Raw genomic sequence first — 23,284 nt, forward strand, 5'->3', positions numbered from 1 at the left:
TTACACATGTGTGATGGTATGGGGGTGTATTAGTGAACAAGACATGGGTAACTTACACATGTGTGATGGTATGGGGGTGCATTAGTGCCCAAGACATGGGTAACTTACACATCTGTGAAGGCACCATTAATGCTGAAAGGTACATACAGCTTTTGGAACAAAATATGCTGCCATCTAAGCGCCGTCTTTTTCATGGACGCCCCTGCTTATTTCAGCAAAACAATGCTAAGCCACATTCAGCACGTGTTACAACAGCGTGGCTTGGTAAAAAAAAAATGTGCGGGGACTTTCCTGGACCGCCGGCAGTCCAGACCTGTTTCCTATCGAAAATGTGTGGCACATTAAGAAGCGTAAAATACGACAGCAGAGACCCCGGACTGTCGAACGACTGAAGCTCTACATAAAACAAGAATGGGAAAGAATTCCACTTTCAAAGCTTCAACAATTAGTTTCCTCAATTCTCAAACGTTGATTGAGTGTTGTTAAAAGAAAAGGTGATGTAACACAGTGGTGAACATGCCCTTTCCCAACTACTTTGGCACGTGTTGCAGCCCTGAAGTTCTAAGTTAATTATTTGCAAAAAAATACATAGTTTGAGTTTGAACATCAAATATGTTGTCTTTGTAGTGCATTCAACTAAATATGGGTTGAAAATGATTTGCAAATCATTGTATTCTGTTTTTATTTACATCTAACACAATTTCCCAATTCATATGGAAACGGGTTTTGTAAAATTAGCATGGAGCTAGCGCATTTTGGAATGGAAAATTCAACATAATTAGAAGAAATCCACTATGATTACCCCTGTTTACCCAGCAAATGCATTAGCTAGCGTTTAGTCTGCAACTGAATGTGACATAAATGGATATCTAAATCTGGTATGGCTTGAGTTGACGTGCATTCTACCCTGCAGTACCGATGGAATTTGGTGGGTACCCATCCTTAATCTTATTTCAGAACTTTGAATGAAATTGTGTTCTTTCTTGCACTTTTAAAAAGATCCAACTTCCTAATTACTTCCAGGCTGCTGTAGAACCGTATAGACACTCAGAACATTAGATTGGAAAATACTATGAATATTTTTGGACCTGCAACCAAACCGCAGAATGTAAAAAAACAAACCAATATTTTGTCATTCCCAGCTAAAATATTTCAACAGCATTAGTTAACAAATAAAGCAACAAAGAAACCCCCCAGGTCCAGTGTGTACATGATGTTGTACACAGATGTGGTTGTTAATAAACACTTTATGATGGTGTGTGTTGACACTTTTCCTCCCCTGTGTGCCTGCCTGTCCAGAACACGCGGATGGTCTGTGCTACAGGCTGACGACGGTGTGTCCCACGGTGAAGCCGCAGACTCAGGGCCTGGCCAAGGATGCTTGGGAGATCCCCCGAGAGTCTCTGCGACTGGAGGTCAAACTGGGCCAAGGCTGCTTCGGAGAGGTCTGGATGGGTAAGGCGTCCGCATCATGTCAACAACTACTTCAACCACTTTAACTTGAATAAGGCGTGCAGACGATGTCGGACTCCCGGTTAACACCAGCACTGATGCGGATTCTGTGACTGCCATAAACATACAAACACTTTACATACGCAAACTAGGCATCCACTTTGCATCGTTTATAATTCATGTTTAAATCATGGAGTGGTATGCTAACATTTTTGCACCAAGGGCTTCACGGTGGCAGAGGGGTTAGTGCGTCTGGCTCACAATACGACGGTCCTGCAGTCCTGGGTTCAAATCCAGGCTCGGGATCTTTCTGTGTGGAGTTTGCATGTTCTCCCCGTGAATGCGTGGGTTCCCTCCGGGTACTCCGGCTTCCTCCCACTTCCAAAGACATGCACCTGGGGATAGGCCCCTCCCACCTCCAAAGACATGCACCTGGGGATAGGCCCCTCCCACCTCCAAAGACATGCACCTGGGGATAGGCCCCTCCCACCTCCAAAGACATGCACCTGGGGATAGGTTGATTGGCAACACTAAAAAATGGTCCTTAGTGTGTGAATGTGAGTGTGAATGTTGTTTGTCTATCTGTGTTGGCCCTGCGATGAGGTGGCGACTTGTCCAGGGTGTACCCGGCCTTCTGCCTGATTGTAGCTGAGATAGGCGCCAGCACCCCCCGCGACCCCAACAGGGAAAAGGCGGTAGAAATGGATGGATGGACTTTGCATTTGCCTTTGAAAAAAAAACAACAAAAAACTAAGATTAAACTGTGAAGTTAAGTTATTCTAAGCAGTAGTAAAACCTTAAAGTCACATCTTATGTGCACAGAAAGCCAGTGCAGGTGCGCCAGTATAGGTATATATATAGGTATATATGTATATAAAGGTATATACAGTATAGGCCTAATATGATCAAACTTTCATGTTATGTAGACCGAAAGCAAATGTTTTTAAATGTGGAAAAAAAATCATAACATGAAGTTTTTTAAAAAATTTTACCGGTCTCAGAATATCCCTAATAAAGCTTTAAAGTGCCTTATTTTCGGCTCTCTGCGAAGACACTGTTCATTTCCCTGTGACGTCATACAGTGCTGCCAATGTAAACAAACAATGGGAATACCACAGCAAGATATAGTGACATTAGCTCGGATTCAAACTCGGATTTCAGCGACTTAAGCGATTCAACAGATTACGCATGTATTGAAACAGATGGTTGGAGTATGAAAGTATTGAAGAAGAAACTGAAGCTATTGAGCGAATAGCTATTGACGCTATTCATAGCCACAGCATGGCCGAATAGCTGCGTTAGCATCGCCGGTAAAATGTGCGGACCAAACGATCAGGACTTTCGCATCTTGTGACACTGGAGCAACTTAAATCCGCCGATTGGTAAGTGTTTGTTTCGCATTAAATGTGGGTGGAAGGAAACGTAATATAGTTGCAAATGCATCTGCAGGTTATCCATACATCTCTGTGCCATGTCTGCTTTAGCACCGCCGGTAAATTGCATGTTAGCATCGATTAGCGTAGCATGTTAGCATCGATTAGCTGGCGTGACCAAATATGTCTGATTAGCACATAAGTCAACAACATCAACAAAACTCACCTTTGTGATTTCGTTGACTTTATCGTTGCAAATGCATCTGCAGGTTATCCATACATCTCTGTGCCATGTCTGTCATCGCCGGTCAAATGTGGAGACACTTTGGTACATTCAATGGGGGTCTGGTGGCAGACACTTTGGCATCTTGGGGCCAGTGGTGCAACTTGAATCCCTCCCTGTTAGTGTTGTTACACCCTCCGACAACACACCCACCAGGCATGATGTCTCCAAGGTTCCAAAAAAATAGTCAAAAAAACGGAAAATAACAGAGCTGAGACCCGGTGTTTGTAATGTGTTGAAAATGAAAATGGTGGGTGTGTTACCTCGGCGACGTCACGTTCTGAAGTCATCGCCTCCAGCGGGATTAACAGAAAGGCGTTTAATTCGCCAAAATTCACCCATTTAGAATTCGGAAATCAGTTAAAAAAATAGATGGTCTTTTTTCTGCACCATCAAGGTATATATTGACGCTCACATAGGTCTGCTGATAATGTTCCCCTTTAATGTTGTGATGCAAGCCGTATTTTAGCTTCTTTTTTATTTATGTGGGCCAATCAAAAACAAGCTCCGGGAGACAAACAGACTATAAACACCACTGACTTACAGGATGATTGATGTACAGTATATACAGTATGGAGCTCAGCAAAGAGCTGTCCTACTTATTGATTAAAGCGCTGACGTCTGCATTCAGTTTACGCCCGAAAGCCACACGTGTATGTATGTATGTATGTATGTATGTATGTATGTATGTTAATGCCCTTCCACGCTTCACTTGGCCGGCGTGCATCTTTAATCACTCGCTCCCTTATTAGGCCCGCAGCAAGCCTCGACCTGCAAGCGTCCTCTGCGCAATCCCAGGAATTCCTGTGCTCTCTTTTCCCTCCTTTGCTCCAGGAATAAACCATCGGGAAGAAACGGCAAACATCTTCTTCCTGACATCTTCTTTCCTGTATTTGTCCAGCAACTTATTTTTAATAATGAAAATATTCATGTTTTTTTTTTTTTCTTCCGTGACCTCCATCCCCTTGCATTAGTGAGCATCATCGCCCTACTTTGTCCTTCAGTGTGTGCGTGCGTGCGGTGTCATTCATTCCTGGAGGTCAGCCTCATGACGGAAGTGCTGGCTCTCTCCCCAGAGCAGCTCATTGAACGGACTGTAAGCAATGCGTGAGTAATTGGCGCTCCACTAGGAAGTGGAAGCTAGGTTGGGCGTCCGTGGTGTTTTAAACATGACCACTTAGCGCTAGGACTTGTTTTTTTGTTTATCTTCCTGCCTTGTTTTACCAATCCTACAGGAGAGATACTTTTATTTACCGCATTTCCTTGAATTGCCGCCGGGTATATAGTATGCGCCTGCCTAGAATTACTGCCGGGTCAAACTCGTTTCGCAAAATTATTAGCGCATGCTTAGCATTACCGCCGACTCAGGATTAACATTGGGTCAAACTCGTTTCGCCAAATAATTAGCATATGCCTAGAATTTCCACCGGGTCAAACTCGTCACGTCACGAGCGACACTTTACCTGTCATCATTTTCAAAATGGAGGAGGCTGATTTCAATCATTTGAAATCGCATAAAGGGAAGAAGATTAAGAGCTATTCAGTAGGATTTAAGGTCCAAGCTAACGAATATGCTAAAAAGAACAGTAAGCAGCTATGTTTTATTAATATACCGTAGCTGCGTGTGTCAAATATGAGTCATTAAATGACTCCCGCCTCCTGGTGGTAGAGGGCGCTAGTGATCCTTCTTGCGACTACTCGGCTGCAGAAGAAGTGACAACAAGCAGCAAGAGTGAGCAGCGATCCTTTATTTTTTCCTCTCGCTTGCACTTTTAACATGGAGGATTACATATCTAAAATAAAACAGTTTTCTAAACTGGACTTTCAATGGAAGCAGGAGGTAATAAAGGAAGATCTCCATCGAGACAGAGAGACTTTTAAAACTGAAGAAAGATAAGGAAGACTTCTATAAACAAGTTATCAATGCTTTTGATCAGAAGGAGCTGCGCATGGACTTCATTTATAAGTAAAGGTAAGACCATAATAACTTTTTTTTATTAAATGTGTTTTTCATGATGGTATCCTTACATCACACTCAAAATTTCAAGTGCAGGCCTAAATTTACCGCATGCCTTTGGTAAACGCCGGAGTGAGAAGAGGTTTTAAATTATTAGCGCCCCGGCGGCAATTCAAGGAAATACGTTATATCTGTTTGTTCATGTATGTTCCCATATATGTGGGCTATAAATGATAACCAGGTCATAAACTTGCATAAATATGACAATTTCTGACATACTTTCAAAATGATATGCCAAAAAGCCATATTTTCGGTCTCCAAAGATGTGTTTGCACATAATTTGTGTTTCTGTTTTCTTTGCTAAGGGTGCTGCATCCCTCAAAAATACATTTTCTATTACCGTATTTTTCGGAGTATAAGTCGCACCGGCCGAAAATGCATAATAAAATAGGAAAAAAACATATATACGTCGCACTGGAGTATAAGTCACATTTTTGGGGGAAATGTATTTAATAAAACCCAACACCTAAAATAGACATTTGAAAGGCAATTTAAAATAAATAAAGAATAGTGAACAACAGGCTGAATAAGTGTACGTTATATGAGGCATAAATAACCAACTGAGAAGGTGCCTGCTATGTTAACCTAACATATTATGGTAAGAGTCATTCAAATAACTATAACATATAGAACATGCTATACCTTTACCAAACTATCTGTCACTCCTAATCCATAAATCCCATGAAATCTTCTTCCTCGATGTCCCTTCTAAACAACTCTGCCAACTCCAAAGGTATGCGCCGCTTCCTCTTGTCTTTTTCTGCTACATATTTCACTACATCCATCTTGTAATCTGCAGTACATGATTTCCTATTCGCTGCCATTTTTGTTCAGACCTTCTCAGTTTTTATAAATTAACGCCAACGATGAAATGATCCATTTTAATAGCTACCGCAGTAGCATATAGCAGCTAGCATTCCATGACCCACAATGCACTTCTGCCATGACCCTCCCCCGCCGAATTCTTATTGGTTGATGTGTGTGTGACGATTGCTGACATTTTCTTCGTCTCTTCCGCGAATGAAATAAATAATATTATTTGATATTTTACGGTAATGTGTTAATAATTTCACACATAAGTCGCTCCGGAGTATATGTCGCTATGAAAACTATGAAAAAAACTGCGACTTATAGTCCAAAAAATACAATAATTAAACAGGTGTGGTGTGTTCGGGTCTGTGGGACCAGTTTTCATTTTTAATTAAAAGAAAAATGAAACAATTAATACATTTTTCAAACTGAGACTCGATGACTTTGGCTCATTTTCTGTGAAGAACATATATCAGAATACATATTTAATGACCACACACCATACACCCCCCTACACATTTCTATTACATATAAGATGTCCCAGGGATAACAGAAGTGTGGAAATTGATGTTTCTCGTACCACACACACACACACAGCAGGCCTAGACAGGAGGAGGACAGAGTGTAGGTACACAGAACATCAGAGGGTGAAATGTGCGAGAAAATGAGAGCAGACGGTGTTGACAAACAATGTTGCAACCTTGTGTGGGAACCGCAGATGCAGAAACACAAAAGAAGAATCCCTGTGGGATGCAGAAACTGGCAGAGAAATTTTCCGTACAACGTTCATATTGTTGTTACTCAGCCAGCTTTTGTGGGTCTGATGCACCCATTGTATTTTTCACAATCAAATACTTTTATGTTAAAATACTGAACAGATGTGTGTTAGGAGAAGGTAAACATCTGTTTATTATTTGAACACAAAAGTGTTTGATTGTGAGGCATGAAAAGCCACAAAATACAACGGGTGCATCAGACCCACAAAAGCTGGCTGAGTAACAACAATATGAACATTACACATAAAAAATAATTTTTTGGCCCATTTTTAGCCGGGGGAAAATATCCTGCACATGAACATAATAGGGCAGTGCTGCTCAACTGGCGGCTTGTGGGCCAAATCTGAGTTCAGTTCAAAACTGTGGACAGACTTGAACATTTTTGCAGCAAATTAAATGTAATAAAAACAATACAGCTCCCCAGGTTTATAGCGAAACTTGGACCATTATAAATAGGGTGGAAGATCCTTGCCTTGACATTTTAACTTGCTGAAGGCCAGTGTTCACTCACATAACACGGCTATTTATTCTGAAATGTGTAACTCTGACACAATAAACAAGAAACGTGTTCTCTTATTCTCAAAATAAGTTTAAAAGTGAAGGGAGAAGTCTGATCCCCAGGTCCTACTTTGTGGAAATGTGGCCCCAAAACAATTCAGTTGATAGCCCTAAACTGGTGTATTGAGGCCGCACCTCACCAATATTTTCACACAGTTTGGAGTTGGAAAATGTGCATTAAAAAAAGGTATGCTCAAAATACTCATTTTGCATTCGTAAGTGGTATCAGTATCATCCGATTTTAAGGAAAAAAGTACACAGTGTCTATTAATGCCTTTCAATGCTGACCACAGAAGTTACTCCCTTCTGCTTCCATTCATCCATGTGTGAATGTTGTCTGATCTCACGTCCAAAGGCAAAACCCAGTAACTCAATTTTGGTCAAAACTGAGCTGATAATAATTTTGGAGTTCCTAGGTGACATGCTTTACATTAGTGTATGCGATATTGTAATTTGTTCCGTAAGTAAGCTGTTACGCGCATGGCAGGACCTAGCAACTACCACATAACCGCGTAGATACAACAGAAGAACCTAGTATCTCAAGGGACCAATCGGAGCTTCTTTGTCAGTCGCCTTATTGTCTTTAATGAGACATTTGCACGAATGGGGGCCGACGGTCAACCTGATTATGTCATATTATGGCACGAGGGGATATTTGGAAGATATTAAATGATTCTTCCCCTTGCATACTCTTTTGGGCAGATAACTGTGGAGGTCCAAATAAAAACTGGACGCTGTACACGGCTCTTGCCCAATGTGCAAACGCAGAATGGGGCCCACCCGAGATTGTGATCAAATATCTGGAGAAAGGGCACACGTTCATGAGAGCAGATTCAATCCATGGCTCAATCGGCAAGAAAATGAAAGCTGAAGAAAACATCTCTACCTTTGATGACTTTGTAAATCTTTGCAAGACAGCATCAAGATGGATTGGTTTTCCTTTGTTTTCTCAAAATCAGCTAGACGTGAGTTACTAGGTTTTGCCTTTGTACGGGAGTGATGAGGTGGCCTTCTGCCCGAATGCAGCTGAGATAGGCTCCAGCACCCTCCGTTTCCCCAAAAGGGACAAGCGGTAGAAAATCGAAGGATGAAGGACGGCAGGATACATTGTGGTCATCTACAACCATACAGGGCAGCATGGCGGTTTTTTGGACCTTAATGCACAGGATTTTTTGTTCGTTTTTGCAAACTTAAGTTATTTATTTTTGTTTCTGCTCAGGCACGTGGAACGGTACCACCAAAGTGGCTATCAAGACCCTGAAGCCCGGCACCATGTCGCCAGAAGCGTTCCTGCAAGAGGCCCAGATCATGAAGAAGCTGAGGCATGACAAGCTGGTGCCTCTCTACGCCGTGGTGTCCGAGGAACCCATATACATCGTCACCGAGTTCATGGGCAAAGGTCAGTCCAGCTTGTGTGGCAAGTAGTCCTTGTCAAAAGTACACTGTACTTTAAAACCAAGTCCATTCCAACACGCAAAAAGTACATGGATATCTGCTTTTTTTTGTTCAGTACAGAATACTCTACAAGACTTTTTCCACGGCAAGCCAAGCCTGCTGTCTTGAAATAAGTTCCAGTATTTCCATATATTTACTTATTCTTGGAAGAATGTCACAAATGCGGATTTTATGCTCACAGTCGGCCCTCACTCAGGAACAAATGATAACCGAAATGTTAGATCCACTATGGCCTGGACTCACACTATTATGTTAGATCCACTATGGACTGGACTCTCACACTATTATGTTAGATCCACTATGGACTGGACTCTCACAATATTATGTTAGATCCACTATGGACTGGACTCTCACACTATTATGTTAGATCCACTATGGACTGGAGTCACACTATTATGTTAGATCCACTATGGACTGGACTCTCACTATTATGTTAGACCAACTATGGACTGGACTCTCACACTATTATGTTAGATCCACTATAGACTGGAGTCACACTATTATGTTAGATCCACTATGGACTGGACTCTCACTATTATGTTAGACCAACTATGGACTGGACTCTCACACTATTATGTTAGATCCACTATGGACTGGACTCTCACACCATTATGTTAGATCCACTATGGACTGGACTCTCACACTATTATGTTAGATCCACTATGGACTGGACTCTCATACTATTACGTTAGATCCGCTATGGACTTAGATCCACTATAGACTGGAGTCTCACACTATTATGTTAGATCCACTATGGACTGGACTCTCATACTATTATGTTAGATCCACTATGGACTTAGATCCACTATAGACTGGAGTCTCACTATTATGTTAGATCCACTATGGACTGGACTCTCACACTATTATGTTAGATCCACTATGGACTGGACTCTCACACCATTATGTTAGATCCACTATGGACTGGACTCTCACACTATTATGTTAGATCCACTATGGACTGGACTCTCACACCATTATGTTAGATCCACTATGGACTGGACTCTCACACCATTATGTTAGATCCACTATGGACCTTTGCCAAAGCCAAATACCGCTGCTCCCAGTTTTTGGAATGCTCTCCCTGACCACCTGAGGGCACCACAGACTGTGGATGCTTTTAAAAAAGGCTTAAAGGCCTACTGAAATGAGATGTTCTTATTCAAACGGGGATAGCAGCTCTATTCTATGTGTCATACTTGATCATTTTGCGATATTGCCATATTTTTGCTGAAAGGATTTAGTAGAGAACATCGACGATACAGTTTGCAACTTTTGGTCAGCAATAAAAAAGCTTTGCCTGTACCGGAAGTAGCAGACAATGCGCGCGTGACGTCACGGGTTGTAGGGCTCCTCACTTTGTTTATAATCATAGCCTCCAGCAGCAATTGCTATTCGGACCGAGAAAGCGACAATTTCCCCATTAATTTGAGCGAGGATAAAAGATTTTTGGATGAGGAAAGTTAGAGTGAAGAACAAAAACAAAAAAAGCGACGGCTACGGGCGGCGGCATTGGTAGTCTTTCAGATGTAATTAGACACATTTATTAGGATAAGTCTAGAAAATCCCGTATCTGCTTATTGTGTTAATAGTATTTTAGTGAGATTATAAAGTCATACCTCAAAGTCAGATGGCTGCGGTAAACGCCAGTGTCTCTGAGAGAAGCCGAGGAGCCAAGATCACAGCTGCCTTTTTGACAGCTACGGGAGGAGGTCCCATAATCCACTGAAGTCTCCGGTAAGAGCCGACTTAATATCACAATTTTCCTATCCAAAAACTTGCTGGTTGACGTAAAGAAACATGTTCGCTTGACCGCTCTGTGTTAAAGCTTCACAACAAACAAAGAAACACCGGCTGTGTTTCGGTGCTAAAGGCAGCTGCAATCCACCAACAGCATTCTTTTTTGACGTCTCCATTATTAATTGAAAAAAATTCAGCAACACAGATGTCCAAATTACCGTGTAATTATGCGATGAAAAGAGACGACTTTTAGCCGTAAGTGGTGCTGGGATAATATGTCCGCTACAACCCGAGACGTCACAAACACGCGTTTTCACGCGACGTTTTTAACAAGAAACTCAGCGGGAAATTTAAAACTGTAATTAAGTCAACTAAAGCGGCCATATTGGCATGTGTTGCAATGTTAGGATTTCATCATTGATAAATAAACTATCAGACTGCGTGGTGGCTAGTAGTGGCTTTCAGTCGGCCTTGAAAAACCCTTCTTTTTGTTGTTTTTTTAATTATATATATATACATATACATATTTTTTAATAACTTTGAGGTTGTTTGCTCAATGTAAAGTGCTTTTTGCAAATCAAATCTATTATTATTATTATTATTAATATTATTATTGCTTACCGGGGCGTTATAGCTCGGTTGGTAGAGTGGCCGTGCCAGCAACTTGAGGGTTGCAGGTTCGATCCCCGCTTGCACCATCCTAGTCACTGCCGTTGTGTCCTTGGGCAAGACACTTTATCCCAGTGCCACCCACACTGGTTTTAAATGTATCTTAGATATTGGGTTTCACTATGTAAAGCGCTTTTGAGTCACTTGAGAAAAGCGCTATATAAATACAATTCACACTTCACTTACGGATGGTGACAGTTGTAACATTTTGCTTTATTTGACCACCAACTTTGCCTATTTTGTTTCAGGCAGTCTACTGGACTTCTTGAAGGAGGGAGATGGCAAATATCTGAAGCTGCCCCAGCTGGTGGACATGGCTGCACAGGTCTGAGTAGCGACATAAGCCTTGTGTGAAATATATACATGTGTGTGTGTGTGTGTGTGTGTGTGTGTTGATGCAAGCACTACGAGACTCTTATCTATCTGCGCTGTCATATTTATTTAATAACCAAGATGACATATCTGGCTTCCTTTTCCTCTGTGCCTCCCGTGGCTCTCTAACACTTAGCTGCCTGCGGCGCCTGAGAGCCTCTCAACAGAGGCCACTTAATCCCCACGCCTCCGCCGCCTGCTCTGATACGTTCTCACTTTGCACGGCGACGCTCCTCAGCTTGGCCCAGTGACAATTGAAAATTAGACGTGGGAAGCGGCTAGACGACGAACCTCCGAGACGCCCAAGAGGTTGTTGGCAGGCGTCACTAATGTATTTGAGATTGTGGGAAGGAATGAGCCGCACGTACCTGATAAGGACTCTTATTAGGGGTAATGTAACGGGACGCCATAAGTGGTTGATTGTACAAACCCCGTTTCCATATGAGTTGGGAAATTGTGTTAGATGTAAATATAAACAGAATACAATGATTTGCAAATCCTTTTCAAGCCATATTCAGTTGAATATGCTACAAAGACAACATATTTGAGGGTTTTTTTTGCAAATAATCATTAACTTTTTATAATTTGATGCCAGCAACACATGACAAAGAAGTTGGGAAAGGTGGCAATAAATACTGATAAAGTTGAGGATTGCTCATCAAACACTTATTTGGAACATCCCACAGGTGTGCAGGCTAATTGGGAACAGGTGGGTGCCATGATTGGGTATAAAAACAGCTTCCCAAAAAATGCTCAGTCTTTCACAAGAAAGGATGGGGCGAGGTACACCCCTTTGTCCACAACTGTGTGAGCAAATAGTCAAACAGTTTAAGAACAACCTTTCTCAAGGTGACATTGCAAGAAATTTAGGGATTTCAACATCTACGCTCCATAATATCATCAAAAGGTTCAGAGAATCTGGAGAAATCACTCCACGTAAGCGGCGAGGCCGGAAACCAACATTGAATGACCGTGATCTTCCATTCCTCAGAAAGCGCCGTATCAAAAACCGACATCAATCTCTAAAGGATATCACCACATTGGTTAAAGAACACTTCAGAAAACCACTGTCACTAAAAACAGTTGGTTGCTACATCTGTAAATGCAAGTTAAAGCTCTACTATGCAAAGCGAAAGCCATTTATCAACAACATCCAGGAACGCCGCCGGCTTCTCTGGGCCCGAGATCATCTAAGATGGACTGACTCAAAGTGGAAAAGTGTTCTATGGTCTGACGAGTCCACATTTCAAATTGTTTTTGGAAATATTCGACATCGTGTCATCCGGACCAAAGGGGAAGTGAACCATCCAGACTGTTATCGGCGCAAAGTTCAAAAGCCAGCATGTGTGATGGTATGGGGGTGCATTAGTGCCCAAGGCATGGGTAACTTACACTTTTGTGAAGGCACCATTAATGTTGGAAGGTACCTACAGGTTTTGGAACAACATATGCTGCCATCTAAGCGCCGTCTTTTTCATGGACGCCCCTGCTTTTTTCAGCAAGACAATGCCAAGCCACATTAAGCACGTGGCTTCGTTAAAAAAACAGCGTGGCTTCGTTAAAAAAAGAATGCAGGTACATTCCTAGCCCGGCTGCAGTCCAGACCTGTTTCCCATCAAAAATGTGTGGCGCATTATTAAGCGTAAAATACGACAGCGGAGACCCCGGACTGTTGAAGGACCGAAGCTCTACATAAAACAAGAATGAGAAAGAATTCCACTTTCAAAGCTTCAACAATTAGTTTCCTCAGTTCCCAAACGTTTATTGAGTGTTGTTAAAAGAAAAGGTGATGTAACACAGTGGTGAACATGCCCTTTCCCAACTACTTTGGCACCTGTTGCAGCCATGAAATTCTAAGTTAATTATTATTTGCAAAAAAAATTAAAGTTTATGAGTTTGAACATCAAATATGTTGTCTTATTAGTGCATTCAACTAAATATGGGTTGAAAAGGATTTGCAAATCTTTGTATTCTGTTTATATTTACATCTAACACAATTTCCCAACTCATATGAAAACAGGGTTTGTATGTACACTCAAGGAACAAAACGCTGAACTTTTTAGATTTTGTGTAAACGTCTTAAATGATTGTGAAAACTACTAGCAGGTAATTCTGCATTTAATACCATTCTGAAATAGGTAAATAAATTATATAATTCTTATTGTTTCTTTTTATGAACATGCAACAGTAACAGATCAAAGAGTGTAAAAAAATTTTTTTTTTTGTCAATGAAAGTTCCTCATTGGCTTAAGTGCAGCATAAATATTCCCAGCTCGTAGAAACAGAATCTCCAACAAACAATGGCAGCACACCGCTTTCCTTTTATCCGTTTGTCTTTTATTACTGATATTGCTAAAATGCATTAGCAATAAAACACTATTTGATTTTGACAACAAGACTTCTGAGCTCATTTAATGTCAGCTGACCTGAGGTCTTATGAGGTATAGTGTTCCCTCATCTACTGCGAGAGTTACATTCCAGACTCCTTAGTCCGGGGGTCGGCAACCCGCGGCTCTAAAGCCGCCCCAGTGGCTCTCTGGAGCTTTTTCAAAAATGTATGAAAAATTAAAAAAGATGAGGGGAAAAAAATATAAAAGATATATTTTTTGTTTCAATATAGTTTCTGTAGGAGGACAAACATGACACAAACCTCCCTAATTGTTATAAAGCACACTGTTTGTATTAAACACGCGTCATTGATTCGAGTATTTGGCGAGCACCGCTTTGTCCTACTAATTTTGGCGGTCCTTGAACCCCCCGCAGTTTGTTTACATGTATAACTTTCTCCGACTTTCTAGGACGTGTTTTATGCCGCATTTTTTTCCGTCTCATTTTGTCCACCAAACATTTTATACTGTGCATGAATGCACAAAGGTGAGTTTTGTTGATGTTATTGACTTGTGTGGAGTGCTAATCAGACATATTGGTTCACTGCAAGCTAAACGATGCTAAAATGCTATTTATGCTAGCTATATGTACATATTGCATCATTATGCCTCATTTGTAGCTATATTTGAGCTCATTTAGTTTCCTTTAAGTCCTCTTAATTCAATTTATATCTCATGACACACTATCTGTCTCTAATATGGCTTTTAATTTTTTGCGGCTCCAGACAGATTATTTTTTTTTAAATTTTTGTCCAAAATAGCTCTTTTCAACATTTTGGCTTGCCGACTCATGCCTTAGTCCAGGGGTAGGGAACCTATGGCTCTAGAGCCAGATGTGGCTCTTTTGATGACTGCATCTGGCTCTCAGAGCAATCTTAGCTGACATTGCTGAACACGATAAGTAATGAATAATTTCGCTCAAAATATAAATAACGTTCAAAATATCAAACATTCTCATGCATTTTAATCCATTCATCCGTTTCTACCGCACCTGTTCAAGAAGTTGCATTAATTGTAGAATTATTTTATTTATTACTGGTTTACTATTTACTATTACTATTTATTACTAGCTTCAGAATAACAATCTTATTAAAAAGAATAAGAGACTTATTATACTCTAAAAATGTTGCTCTTACTTAAAATGCACACATTTAGTTGTATTCAGTGTTAAAAATATGATATGGCTCTCACGGGAATACATTTTAAAATATTTGGCTTTCATGGCTCTCTCAGCCAAAAAGGTTCCCGACCCCTGCCTTAGTCGATGAATTAGGGACACTATTTATACTATAATTTAAAAAGATGAGTTACGAAATGAATTATTTTTAAAAATGTGCAGATATCCATTGATTTCCGAAATTCAACTAAACTAATCTGTGATGTACAGTAAACTCATTACGTGCAAAGTAAGATCTTTATTTGTTATAATTTTAAAGATTACATCTTACTGTTTTTGAAAACCAAAACTGTTGGGAGATTTTCATTTTGAAGTTTTCATAAGATGTAAACCATAATCATCAAAAGAAGGCTTGAAACATTTTATGTTATATATTGAATGAATGACTGAATGAATGAAATAAGTTTATTTGGGTCATATAATAAACCATTTTGTGTGAACATTTTAACAGCACAGATGATATATTTATAATTGAATCACTCGTTTATTTTTCAACAAGTTTTTAGTTATTTTTATATCTTTTTTTCCAAATAGTTGAAGAAAGACCACTACAAATGAGCAATATTTTGCACTGTTATACAATTTAATAAATCAGAAACTGATGACATAGTGCTGTATTTTACTTCTTTATCTCTTTTTTTCAACCAAAAATGCTTTGCTCTGATTAGGGGGTACTTGAATTAAAAAAAAAATGTTCACAGGGGGTACATCACTGAAAAAAGGTTGAGAACCACTGCATTACATTGTATTGTATTGTATGTTCCAAAGAAACTAAACTGAACTGAAGTCACTGAACTGATCTGAACACTGCACACAAATATTTTGGGTAAACTTTTAAAGTATAGTGAGAGTCCAGTCCATAGTGGATCTAACATAATAGTGAGAGTCCAGTCCATAGTGGATCTAACATATTGTGAAAGTCCAGTCCATAGTGGATCTAACATAATAGTGAGAGTCCAGTCCATAGTGGATCTAACATAATAGTGAGAGTCCAGTCCATAGTGGATCTAACATAATAGTGTGAGAGTCCAGTCCATAGTGGATCTAACATAATAGTGAGAGTCCAGTCCATAGTGGATCTAACATAATATTGTAAGAGTCCAGTCCATAGTGGATCTAACATAATAGTGTGAGAGTCCAGTCCATAGTGGATCTAACATAATAGTGAGAGTCCAGTCCATAGTGGATCTAACATAAAGGTGAGAGTCCAGTCCATAGTGGATCTAACATAATAGTGAGAGTCCAGTCCATAGTGGATCTAACATAATAGTGTGAGAGTCCAGTCCATAGTGGATCTAACATAATAGTGAGAGTCCAGTCCATAGTGGATCTAACATAATAGTGAGAGTCCAGTCCATAATGGATCTAACATATTAGTGAGAGTCCAGTCCATAGTGGATCTAACATAATAGTGTGAGAGTTAAAGTTAAAATAAAGTTAAAGTACCAATGATAGTCACACACACACACACACACACACACACACAAACACACACACACACACACACACACAAACGTAAGGTGTGGCGAAATTGTTCTCTGCATCCGACCCTTCATCCTCTCTACGATCCCACCGCAGATTGCAGACGGCATGGCCTTCATTGAGAGGATGAACTACATCCACAGGGACCTGAGAGCCGCCAACATTCTGGTGGCAGACAACCTGGTGTGTAAAATCGCCGACTTTGGCCTGGCGCGGCTGATCGAGGACAACGAGTACACCGCCAGACAAGGTGCGTGTGTTTTGGAGATGGTCCAACAAGCCGTATGATGAGGTGATGTTTGAGGAAATGTGTCTTCCGTGTTGCTCAGGGGCCAAGTTCCCCATTAAGTGGACCGCGCCGGAAGCAGCGCTTTATGGACGCTTCACTATCAAATCAGACGTGTGGTCATTTGGGATACTACTGACTGAGCTGGTCACCAAGGGCAGAGTGCCCTATCCAGGTAAGACTTTGTCCATTGATTAATTTACTTATGTATGCTGTGCAACTTCCTGTAGCCTGGATACATTCTGTAATGTTATGTATTACTCATTTAGATGTTGTGTAATTCCTGCAACATTGATAATATCCTAAAAATAATGGCTGCAAATGTGTTCTTGGTCAATTAGTGGAAAATATATCTTCTTAAAACAAGTATTTTGTTTCAATCCAGTCCATAGTGGATCTAACATAATAGTGAGAGTCCAGTCCATAGTGGATCTAACATAATAGTGAGAGTCCAGCCCGTAGTGGATCTAACATAATAGTGTGAAAGTCCAGTCCATAGTGGATCTAACATAATAGTGAGAGTCCAGTCCATAGTGGATCTAACATAATAGTGTGAGAGTCCAGTCCATAGTGGATCTAACATAATAGTGTGAGAGTCCAGGCCATAGTGGATCTAACATAATAGTGAGAGTCCAGTCCATAGTGGATCTAACATAATAGTGAGAGTCCAGTCCATAGTGGATCTAACATAATAGTGAGAGTCCAGTCCATAGTGGATCTAACATAATAGTGTGAGTCCAGTCCATAGTGGATCTGACATAATAGTGTGAGAGTCCAGTCCATAGTGGATCTAACATAATAGTGAGAGTCCAGTCCATAGTGGATCTAACATAATAGTGTGAGAGTCCAGTCCATAGTGGATCTAACATAATAGTGTGAGAGTCCAGGCCATAGTGGATCTAACATAATAGTGAGAGTCCAGTCCATAGTGGATCTAACATAATAGTGAGAGTCCAGTCCATAGTGGATCTAACATAATAGTGAGAGTCCAGTCCATAGTGGATCTAACATAATAGTGTGAGAGTCCAGTCCATAGTGGATCTAACATAATAGTGTGAGAGTCCAGTCCATAGTGGATCTAACATAATAGTGAGAGTCCAGTCCATAGTGGATCTAACATAATAGTGAGAGTCCAGTCCATAGTGGATCTAACATAATAGTGAGAGTCCAGTCCATAGTGGATCTAACATAATAGTGTGAGAGTCCAGTCCATAGTGGATCTAACATAATAGTGAGAGTCCAGTCCATAGTGGATCTAACATAATAGTGTGAGAGTCCAGTCCATAGTGGATCTAACATAATAGTGAGAGTCCAGTCCATAGTGGACCTAACATAATAGTGAGAGTCCAGTCCATAGTGGATCTAACATAATAGTGTGAGAGTCCAGTCCATAGTGGATCTAACATAATAGTGTGAGAGTCCAGTCCATAGTGGATCTAACATAATAGTGGATCTAACATAATAGTGAGAGTCCAGTCCATAGTGGATCTAACATAATAGTGAAAGTCCAGTCCATAGTGGATCTAACATAATAGTGTGAGAGTCCAGTCCATAGTGGATCTAACATAATAGTGTGAGAGTCCAGTCCATAGTGGATCTAACATAATAGTGTGAGAGTCCAGTCCATAGTGGATCTAACATAATAGTGTGAGAGTCCAGTCCATAGTGGATCTAACATAATAGTGAGAGTCCAGTCCATCGCTGGGCCAGCAGGAGACCATCCCGAGCAGAGACAGGTCAGCAGTGCAGAGATGTCCCCAACCGATGCACAGATGAGTGGTCCACCCCAGGTCCTGACTCTGGACAGCCAGCACTTCATCCGTGGCCACCGAACCACTGCCCCCGGCCCCCTCCACGAGAGAGAGGGGGGCAGAGCAGAAAAGAAAAGAAACGGCAGATCAACTGGTCTAAAATGGGGGTCTATTTAATTGCTAGAGTATACAAAGTAGTTTTAAGATGAGACTTAAATGCTTCTACTGAGGTGGCATCTCTAACTGTTACCGGGAGAACATTCCAGAGTACTGGAGCCCCAATAGAAAACTCTCTATAGCCTGCAGAATTTTTTTGGGCTATGGCAATCACTAATAAGCCGGAGTTCTTTGAATGCAGATTTCTTGCCGGGACATATGGTACAATATATACAATATATACAATATGTACAATATATACAATATGTACAAGAAGTACAATAACTGACTTCTCGGGCCACGAGAAAGTATGTGATTTCCCCAATGAGCCATCCAGTCTGACGCTGCACGCTGCCCCCTGCTGTGCGGCACCAGTATTGCAGCTCACGCTGATCACAGAGCACCATATGGTCGAGCCGGCCGCCATCTCCCCACAAGGGCCAGATGGCCCCACTGGGGCTCCTTTCATTCTCATGCATTGATCCCTGCTCAAAGTGGTCAAACAACTGGACCCGCGCTGCTATGTGGTCACAGCTGGATGACAAGAACGTATCGTTTACATCTGGGTGCCCGTTGGGTCAGCCCTGCACTGGACAACCTGCCCTTATGGACCGCGGCCACGTGTGCGGTCGTGTTGGCTTGTGTGCAAAGTCAGGCTTCCCACAATGCATCAACGTCCAATCCCCGTCATGCCTCTTCCTCTTAGGCAGGCACCAATCAATGTCAATGCAATCAATCAATGTTTATTTATGCAGCCCTAAATCACAAGTGTCTCAAAGGGCTGCTCAAGCCACAACGACGGTTCAGATCCCACATCAGGGCAGATGGAGAAGACCACAGATGCGGGGACCCCCCCCCTCTCTAGGGCCACCGGTGTAATGGACGTCGAGTGGATCTAGAATAATATTCTGAGAGACCAGTCCATAGTGGATCTAACATAATAGTGAGAGTCCAGTCCATAGTGGATCTAACATAATAGTGAGAGTCCAGTCCATAGTGGATCTAACATAATAGTGAGAGTCCAGTCCATAGTGGATCTAACATAATAGTGAGAGTCCAGTCCATAGTAGATCTAACATAATAGTGAGAGTCCAGTCTATAGTGGATCTAACATAATAGTGAGAGTCCAGTCCATAGTGGATCTAACATAATAGTGAGAGTCCAGTCCATAGTGGATCTAACATAATAGTGAGAGTCCAGTCCATAGTGGATCTAACATAATAGTGAGAGTCCAGTCCATAGTGGATCTAACATAATAGTGAGAGTCCAGTCCATAGTGGATCTAACATAATAGTGAGAGTCCAGTCCATAGTGGATCTAACATAATAGTGAGAGTCCAGTCCATAGTGGATCTAACATAATAGTGAGAGTCCAGTCCATAGTGGATCTAACATAATAGTGAGAGTCCAGTCCATAGTGGATCTAACATAATAGTGAGAGTCCAGTCCATAGTGGATCTAACATAATAGTGAGAGTCCAGTCCATAGTGGATCTAACATAATAGTGAGAGTCCAGTCCATAGTGGATCTAACATAATAGTGAGAGTCCAGTCCATAGTGGATCTAACATAATAGTGAGAGTCCAGTCCATAGTAGATCTAACATAATAGTGAGAGTCCAGTCTATAGTGGATCTAACATAATAGTGAGAGTCCAGTCCATAGTGGATCTAACATAATAGTGAGAGTCCAGTCCATAGTGGATCTAACATAATAGTGAGAGTCCAGTCCATAGTGGATCTAACATAATAGTGAGAGTCCAGTCCATAGTGGATCTAACATAATAGTGAGAGTCCAGTCCATAGTGGATCTAACATAATAGTGAGAGTCCAGTCCATAGTGGATCTAACATAATAGTGAGAGTCCAGTCCATAGTGGATCTAACATAATAGTGAGAGTCCAGTCCATAGTGGATCTAACATAATAGTGAGAGTCCAGTCCATAGTGGATCTAACATAATAGTGAGAGTCCAGTCCATAGTAGATCTAACATAATAGTGAGAGTCCAGTCTATAGTGGATCTAACATAATAGTGAGAGTCCAGTCCATAGTGGATCTAACATAATAGTGAGAGTCCAGTCCATAGTGGATCTAACATAATAGTGAGAGTCCAGTCCATAGTGGATCTAACATAATAGTGTGAGAGTCCAGTCCATAGTGGATCTAACATAATAGTGAGAGTCCAGTCCATAGTGGATCTAACATAATAGTGAGAGTCCAGTCCATAGTGGATCTAACATAATAGTGAGAGTCCAGTCCATAGTGGATCTAACATAATAGTGAGAGTCCAGTCCATAGTGGATCTAACATAATAGTGAGAGTCCAGTCCATAGTGGATCTAACATTATAGTGTGAGAGTCCAGTCCATAATGGATCTAACATAATAGTGTGAGAGTCCAGTCCATAGTGGATCTAACATAATAGTGAGAGTCCAGTCCATAGTGGATCTAACATAATAGTGAGAGTCCAGTCCATAGTGGATCTAACATAACAGTGTGAGAGTCCAGTCCATAGTGGATCTAACATAATAGTGTGAGAGTCCAGTCCATAGTGGATCTAACATAATAGTGTCAGAGTCCAGTCCATAGTGGATCTAACATAATAGTGAGAGTCCAGTCCATAGTGGATCTAACATAATAGTGAGAGTCCAGTCCATAGTGGATCTAACATAATAGTGTGAGAGTCCAGTCCATAGTGGATCTAACATAATAGTGAGAGTCCAGTCCATAGTGGATCTAACATAATAGTGAGAGTCCAGTCCATAGTGGATCTAACATAATAGTGAGAGTCCAGTCCATAGTGGATCTAACATAATAGTGTGAGAGTCCAGTCCATAGTGGATCTAACATAATAGTGAGAGTCCAGTCCATAGTGGATCTAACATAATAGTGTGAGAGTCCAGTCCATAGTCGATCTAACATAATAGTGTGAGAGTCCAGTCCGTAGTGGATCCAACATAATAGTGAGAGTCCAGTCCATAGTGGATCTAACATAATAGTGTGAGAGTCCAGTCCATAGTGGATCTAACATAATAGTGTGAGAGTCCAGTCCGTAGTGGATCCAACATAATAGTGAGAGTCCAGTCCATAGTGGATCTAACATAATAGTGAGAGTCCAGTCCATAGTGGATCTAACATAATAGTGTGAGAGTCCAGTCCATAGTGGATCTAACATAATAGTGAGAGTCCAGTCCATAGTGGATCTAACATAATAGTGAGAGTCCAGTCCATAGTGGATCTAACATAATAGTGAGAGTCCAGTCCATAGTGGATCCAACATAATAGTGTGAGAGTCCAGTCCATAGTGGATCTAACATAATAGTGTGAGAGTCCAGTCCATAGTCGATCTAACATAATAGTGTGAGAGTCCAGTCCGTAGTGGATCCAACATAATAGTGAGAGTCCAGTCCATAGTGGATCTAACATAATAGTGTGAGAGTCCAGTCCATAGTGGATCTAACATAATAGTGTGAGAGTCCAGTCCGTAGTGGATCCAACATAATAGTGAGAGTCCAGTCCATAGTGGATCTAACATAATAGTGTGAGAGTCCAGTCCATAGTGGATCTAACATAATAGTGAGAGTCCAGTCCATAGTGGATCTAACATAATAGTGAGAGTCCAGTCCATAGTGGATCTAACATAATAGTGAGAGTCCAGTCCATAGTGGATCTAACATAATAGTGAGAGTCCAGTCCATAGTGGATCTAACATAATAGTGAGAGTCCAGTCCATAGTGGATCTAACATTATAGTGTGAGAGTCCAGTCCATAATGGATCTAACATAATAGTGTGAGAGTCCAGTCCATAGTGGATCTAACATAATAGTGAGAGTCCAGTCCATAGTGGATCTAACATAATAGTGAGAGTCCAGTCCATAGTGGATCTAACATAACAGTGTGAGAGTCCAGTCCATAGTGGATCTAACATAATAGTGTGAGAGTCCAGTCCATAGTGGATCTAACATAATAGTGTCAGAGTCCAGTCCATAGTGGATCTAACATAATAGTGAGAGTCCAGTCCATAGTGGATCTAACATAATAGTGAGAGTCCAGTCCATAGTGGATCTAACATAATAGTGTGAGAGTCCAGTCCATAGTGGATCTAACATAATAGTGAGAGTCCAGTCCATAGTGGATCTAACATAATAGTGAGAGTCCAGTCCATAGTGGATCTAACATAATAGTGAGAGTCCAGTCCATAGTGGATCTAACATAATAGTGTGAGAGTCCAGTCCATAGTGGATCTAACATAATAGTGAGAGTCCAGTCCATAGTGGATCTAACATAATAGTGTGAGAGTCCAGTCCATAGTGGATCTAACATAATAGTGTGAGAGTCCAGTCCGTAGTGGATCCAACATAATAGTGAGAGTCCAGTCCATAGTGGATCTAACATAATAGTGAGAGTCCAGTCCATAGTGGATCTAACATAATAGTGTGAGAGTCCAGTCCATAGTGGATCTAACATAATAGTGAGAGTCCAGTCCATAGTGGATCTAACATAATAGTGAGAGTCCAGTCCATAGTGGATCTAACATAATAGTGAGAG

The 23,284-nt window shown here is 41.1% G+C and overlaps 1 protein-coding gene across 2 annotated transcripts in view; it reads left to right on the forward strand.

The window, feature by feature from the left end:
* Window positions 1-23,284, forward strand: part of yes1 (YES proto-oncogene 1, Src family tyrosine kinase) — an 83,481-nt gene that overhangs the window by 54,332 nt on the left and 5,865 nt on the right. For both annotated transcript variants that reach the window (XM_061921064.1, XM_061921063.1), the window contains 5 exons: window positions 1,300-1,455; window positions 8,489-8,668; window positions 11,379-11,455; window positions 16,645-16,798; window positions 16,878-17,009. In XM_061921064.1, the coding sequence (XP_061777048.1) occupies window positions 1,300-1,455; window positions 8,489-8,668; window positions 11,379-11,455; window positions 16,645-16,798; window positions 16,878-17,009 (699 nt within the window). The remainder of the gene's footprint in view (window positions 1-1,299; window positions 1,456-8,488; window positions 8,669-11,378; window positions 11,456-16,644; window positions 16,799-16,877; window positions 17,010-23,284) is intronic.

Source organism: Nerophis ophidion, linkage group LG14 (assembly GCF_033978795.1).
Source record: "Nerophis ophidion isolate RoL-2023_Sa linkage group LG14, RoL_Noph_v1.0, whole genome shotgun sequence".
Lineage (NCBI taxonomy): Eukaryota > Metazoa > Chordata > Actinopteri > Syngnathiformes > Syngnathidae > Nerophis > Nerophis ophidion.